At 29.3% G+C, this 6,661-nt stretch overlaps 1 protein-coding gene across 1 annotated transcript; it reads right to left on the bottom strand.

Annotated features, from left to right (window-relative positions):
* Positions 1 to 5,805: 5,805 nt before the first annotated feature.
* On the bottom strand, positions 5,806 to 6,384 carry LOC112692356 (zinc finger CCHC domain-containing protein 10-like). The gene has a single exon (XM_025567010.1). It carries the CDS (start codon positions 6,382 to 6,384, stop codon positions 5,806 to 5,808), a length of 579 nt encoding a protein of 192 aa, XP_025422795.1.
* Between the last annotated feature and the right edge of the window lie 277 nt (positions 6,385 to 6,661).

The following is a 6,661-nucleotide window of genomic DNA, read 5'->3' as shown; positions in this document are numbered from 1 at the left end:
TGTTTTATTATTAAGCGTTTTGTTTTTGTTATTCAATTATTTTGAAGAATTCTCATTATTTTTAAAAGTTGTTAAAAATATTTCACTATTTAACTTATATTTTTACCAATCAATTTAATTAGATCACTTTGAAATTTTTTTTGGTATTTACTATTCAATCCGCAGTAATTTATATATCGCGAAAACAGATTTAAGTTCTTACTCCCCTATCAAAAGTACCGCAGTATCTGGTTTCTGGGTAGCGCGGATTAGCTTGGTACGCTAAATAATTATTAATAAAAATTTAACAATTGGAAATATTTGTTATAAAAAGAAACGTTTTTTACTTGTATAGTAATATTTTTTTTTATTGTACCTATATACATTTTATATTATTTTTTTTTTACGGAAATAAGGACGTATAAAACATAAATGGATATAATTTTAAACTCATCTGGCGCAGCAAATCGCAATTTTCGATAACAAGCACTAATTTAAAATAAAATTTAGAATTTTTATATACGTATATATTTATATAAATATATATATATATATATATATATATATACAGATGAAAATAATATGTAATTATATATACATATTTTTTAAAAAAAGGTTTTGTCAATCATAAATTGTCTTTTTTATTTATTCTCAATTCCTTTAAAAAACTACTGTCGAGGTTTATATTGTTTTACGATTTTATAACTATTAATAATATTAAAAAAATATTTTGCCTTTACTGAGCTTACAAAATATTGCGTTGTTATATTTCTAAGTATAATAATTTAAAATATTATTAAAAAAAAAAAAAAAAAGAATTTACTATAATTTATTTGGCGTACCACTCTAATTAATGTAATAATTTAAATCCTGACTTCAGGAGATATATGGACTACCATATGAGTTTGGTAGCAAATAACGGAAATACTCATATGGTCTTACAATGTTTAATAAAAAATGGAAATTTTGAAGTACAGATAATTGAATAAACTTATCAAATATTTGAACGGTATATGAAAATTTGGTTGGTTCGCAAGCGTTTTCCCAAAATCTTATTTTGATAAATTTTTTTATTTTTAAGTGCGTATTTAATCATAATTTAATTTTGAGTGGATATTGTATATTCCTAAAATCTATCTAAGCCGTCTGCGTTTAATTTTTTAACTACAAAATGTACAATGAATTCCAAAATCTATCAGCATCTTAATCTGTATAATTTTTTTTTTATTACCAAATGTATACGACATTTTTATTGAATAAATATTATTTTCAATCATTATCTATGTCATAGGCGTGCGCAGACTTTATTCGAAGGTTATGCAATAAGAAATATAGGGCCCCTCACAAATAAATTTTCTAATCTTCCCTTAATTTATTTGCATTTTCTTTTAACGCATATAAGATTCAAGTCTCAATCTAAGTTTTTGCATATATACTACGTAGCTTCTTTACTTCCCTTAGAATCTAAAATTACACATAATTTTACAGTAGAATATTAAACAATGCACTGTAGAAATAAGTAGTTTGAAATTTGATTTATATTTATTAAAAAAAAATTTATTATTTATTTAAGATCAAGTATGTACTATATTGAATGCTTTTGAATAATTTTAACATATTTATAATGTTGTTATTTTATGGAGAGTACTTAAAATCTAAAGTTCAAGTCTTCTTTTTATCGGCACACATGCTTTGAATTCATCTATTACATCTTCAATATTGATTTCTGATGCCATCTTTTGCTCAATAAATATTAACATCAGTGAATCAAGACGTTCTTGTAACATAGTGTTTCTAAGTTTAGACTTTACAATAGACAATTTAGAAAAATCCCTCTCACACGAGCAGCTTGTCACAGGTATTGTTGCAAATTGTGTTAAAGCTTTATTGAAGTTTGAAAATATTGTTTTCCGGTCGTTTTCTGATAACCAATTCAGCCATACTACAATTGTTTTAGTTGATAACCCTCTAATAGAAGTTCTATCAGACATATTTGTAATGAGCTTAATTTCAGACTCAAATGTAGTATTCAAATTAAATTTTTCCTTCAATATTGAAATATCATTACTATCAAGCTTTAATTGATTTAAATTTCCTGTGGCGGTAATTAAATTTAAAGTTTCTTAACTTAATAATAAATATGGGCCCCTCCAGTGGCGTAGCCAGGATTTTTAAATGGTGGTGGGGGGGGGGCTAACTACTTTTTTGGATAAGTAAGGTAAGAGAGGATATGAGAATTCAGCCTTACCCCCCCCTCACCATCTACCATCAAGTTTCTAAACTTAATTCAAGCATTTTAGTATAGTTTTAAAAATATTTATTAATATATAATTTATAATAATAATAATAATTTTGGTTTTAGTGTTCAGTCCCTTGCTCCACTCTGACAGCTGCATCCTCTTAGGCGAATTTCTGGCAAATTCAGTTATTATTTCACTTTCATGGAATTGCTCTTTTTTATTTATATTAGCCATAGCTAATCCATTCGGTCTGTTTTCCGACATGGTGCTTCTTAAAAAAATTTTTAAGCGATTAAGTGCTGAAAACGTTCTTTCCGGAGTGAAAGAGGTAACTGGTAACGTGGCGAATAATTGTAAAAGTACTTTAATGTTAGGTCGAAGATTGGTGTGATGAGAGAGTGAATCAAGAGCAGAATTCGGTTTTGGAATAGTATTTTGACTCCATTGTTGCCTCCATATGAACAGGTTAGCTCTGATTATAGATGAGGTATCATCATGGAGATCTTGGACATATATTTTAGTAGTTTTTATAATATTTTTATCGTCATACATATTTAAATTGGCCGGAATAAGTCCTTCAAGTGGCATAACATCAATAAGCCTTTGATTAAAACGAGCATCCATTGATTCTATTAAATAGTCAAGATACATTATATATATAAACACAGCCCATGGGGGGGGCTATAGCCCCCTTAGCCACCCCCCCTTGGCTACGCCACTGGGCCCCTCACATGAAGCCGCAGACTATGCAGCGGCATACCCTGCATACCCCGTGCGCACGCCTATGATCTACGTCCAATAATATATGTTCAAGAGTTAAGCGATATTTTGGGTGTTGCTGCCGTATAATATATTTACGGTTATTGAGAGTGTGGCGAACGGTGGTGTTTCGTTCGATTGCATATCGATGTTCCAAGTTGTGGCGCGTCATTTTTCACGTATACTCTCTTGCAAATCAGTTCGATGATTGAACAAACAAAAATTATTGAGCGTCGTCGAAGAGACAATTGATTTTTTTTTTCTACGACCAGGGGTGTATTGGTAGGTGCGTATACGTGAGTATACCCATCAGCAGATTTTCGATTTTCATTGTATACCCAATGTAAAATATTATTCTACAGTTTAGGTTAGGCTTCAAAAATAACTCGAAAACAAAAAAAAAAAATAATAATTTAATAGTTCATTGGAAATAATTTTTATGAACTATGAAATTGAATGAAATATTTATCTGTTGAAGATTACAGTGTATGCTGTGTTTTGTTAAATGTAGTTAATAACATTGAATAAAATAATACGTAGTGTCAGCCCATGGTTCATAAATCTACATCATGCAATTTATAAAGTGCGGAAAATGTATACCTATCTTGTAGTGTTTTATTTTTTAATTTTATTAGAAGTTATAAACATGTAGGTAAAAAGGATTAATTACATTTTTTGAACATATAGAAAAAAAAAAATTGTCGAGCAAAGCAAGAAAATTTATTTTAGCATTAATATCCATATTTTTTTAGTGCTTACCTACCTATATCCGCAAATATATTTACCAATACACCATTGATCACGACAAGAAATACTTAACACCAATGGTTCTCAACCTTTTTTTTGTTCACGGCACATCATTATACATTATAAGTTTTTGCGGCACATTCATGCACTTGACAACAACAAATACTTTAGCTACACGCTAAGATATCCAGTTGGGTTAGAATCGTACAGTTTACCTATATATGTATCGTCTTATCTACACAATTAATTGACATTTAGCTGTCATAGTTTCATCAATTGGTATTTTCAAAAATCAGACTTTTTTCACTGCACATCTAGTTGATCTCGCGGCACAGTAACATGCCACGACACTCCGGTTGAGAACCACTGACTTAACACTAATAATGTCCAAAAACATCTACGAAGGAATTTTACAAATCTGTTAGTTCTTGTTAGATCAATACCAAAGTGTACAATGGCTGTACGAATAAGTACGTTGAAATATACACGGTTTACTAACGTATAGTATCCACCTACCTACAGTATTCCGACAAAAATATGTACGGTGAAAAGTTCTAATCTAATCTACTGATTAGTTATTATCTTGTAGATTCTATCAATTATTAAGTATACGTCGTCAATCCGTATCTAAATCCTTAAAATAGCCGGTTGTAATGTACTAATTTAATCTACTATGTAGGTAAATACCAAAAATTTTAAATGTACACGATTGATATGATTTTATAAATACGGTATTAATACAGTTTATGAGTTGGAAGTTATGTTTTAGTCAATATTCCAAAAGCATATATTTATAATATAATATTGGCAAAGTTGTAGACAAAAAAATATACTACACTTATATACTTTATATAATATTTAATATTGTAATGTAATATTTTTTGTAATATTTAAATTTAATTTTTGGAACAAAAAATGAAATATTAAAATCTGTATTGAATATCCTATTAAATGTTGATACCGTAGCAAAAAGCAAACCGTTGTTTTCACGTACTGATTTATAATTCCAGTATAAATCCGTTAGACATTTATCACAACTGATGAATTCTCTTGTTGTTTGAGCTCTCAAGTAGTGTGATTCAATCCGTGGAATAAAATGTATAAAATCTAAAACGCTTTGTTTAATTTGTGGATCAATAGTTGGCTAATTGTCATGTTTGCCTCTTAATTCCCCTTCTATTTCTCCGAACTCTGATTTTTTAGAAAGGGCCGTTTTAATAACTTTATTATTCAAGTCAAGAGTGGATTTGAAAAATGTCTTGCAAACTCTAATTTTTGACCCATTAATTTTCAAAATGAAACGAGGTATTTACAGCTCTCAAATTTTGTATACTGGAATACCTGTATTTTGGTTTTATTTCTTGTACGTGTTGTACAATAAATTCTCTTTGTCTTTGAAGATCAGCTAGTTTCCAGTATGCATTAAAAATTTGAAGCCTTTGTTGCGTGCCGTCCTCAAATCGTAAAGATGTTGAAGATTTAGGAAAATATTCCAATTAAAGATACTCAATATAGTTAAACTGTTTATTTAAAAATTTTCTAAGTACAAATGATTAATTTAAAAGATGATCTGGCGAAGAGATGCCTTGCGACTACTCGTATAAACTACATCTAAATATTGGTCTATTCCCAACCCCCTTATATACTTAGGTCTTGTGGGAATTAATCGTGCCGCGCTGTGCGAAAGTTGTTTTCGATTATTATAAATATAAGATTTATCACTTTAGTGACCTTGTTAATATAACTATTCGCACATCTCTCATATGCGTTTTTATTAAAAATGTAGCCATGTTCGTGATACCTTGGGGTCTTAATTATTCCTTTCAACATTGTTCACTGATTTCAATTGTTTATTTGTAATTGTAAGGATCTAATTTTATGTATGTCTGAAACATCGTATCACCCTCTAATTAGATTAATAGTTCCTTTCTATTATTGTGAATACTTTATTATTCATAATCATTTCCCGATCTTTCTAATTAAGATTTATGTGGTCCCGCCCATGTTGTAAAAATTGTAAGGACCCATATTTATATATGTCCGTAACACCTTACAGGTTCATCGAAATTGTTTTTATAATTCAGGCGACAATTGTTTTCACGGGGTGAACGAATTTTTCTTTCTGAAACTTATTTCTTTGATTTAGAGAAAAATGGTAGGCTTTGCCTGAATTTATTAATACTTTTGTAACGTTTATTTTCCACATCGAAGGTTTTCTGACTCTCTTTTTTCCCTTTTTCTCTTTTGTGATAGGCTCTTGCTCATGAACTTCAGATATAGCAGGATTTTGACAAACATCTACATTTTCATCTTCAGTATCAGAACTAGAACTACTGCTGTCATTAATTGATGCGCTAGAGCTACTGCTAGTTGAAGATGAAGCGGACGAAGGAATAATAAAAGGAAATAATGTTTTTGTTTTATTAGGAGGTAACTCAAAATTCGAATCCTTATCAGAATCATCATAGTCACTTTCGCTACTTTGAATCGATGAAATAAAGTAATCCGTTTGTTCATTTTCTATTATAGATATTTTAAGGGAACTAGAACTTGATGTAGTTGGCTGAAACTCCTTGCATTGCGATGAAATATTAAGCATGACTTTTCCCTCATATTTTTCTCTTGCCAGACTGACTAATAATTTCACACGTTTACTCATATTTCTAAAACATAGATATTATTATATTTTTCTATAATATACTCTTGAAAACCATCAACAGTGTGCCAACTCAAAAATAAACAATTACGAACTCAACTACCAATATTTGTACTTAAGTATTTTCAAAGATCTCTAACAACAAAGATCTTTAAACTCTAAAAAAGCATTATTTCACTTTATTTTACGTTTATAATTCTCAAAGAAATAGGAATTAATAAGAAAAACAAATCTTTTCATCAAAAATGATGTAATTAATAATATGATTATTTTTTCTATA

The sequence above is a fragment of the Sipha flava genome, unplaced genomic scaffold, assembly GCF_003268045.1.
Source record: "Sipha flava isolate LNK unplaced genomic scaffold, YSA_version1 116_pilon_pilon, whole genome shotgun sequence".
Lineage (NCBI taxonomy): Eukaryota > Metazoa > Arthropoda > Insecta > Hemiptera > Aphididae > Sipha > Sipha flava.
Note: the sequence above shows the minus strand (reverse complement) of the source record. Positions and strands in the feature narration are given on the sequence as shown.

Excerpts from the sequence above, each read along its gene's own strand:
- LOC112692356 (XM_025567010.1), bottom strand. The coding sequence starts at position 6,384 with ATGAGTAAACGTGTGAAATTATTAGTCAGTCTGGCAAGAGAAAAATAT.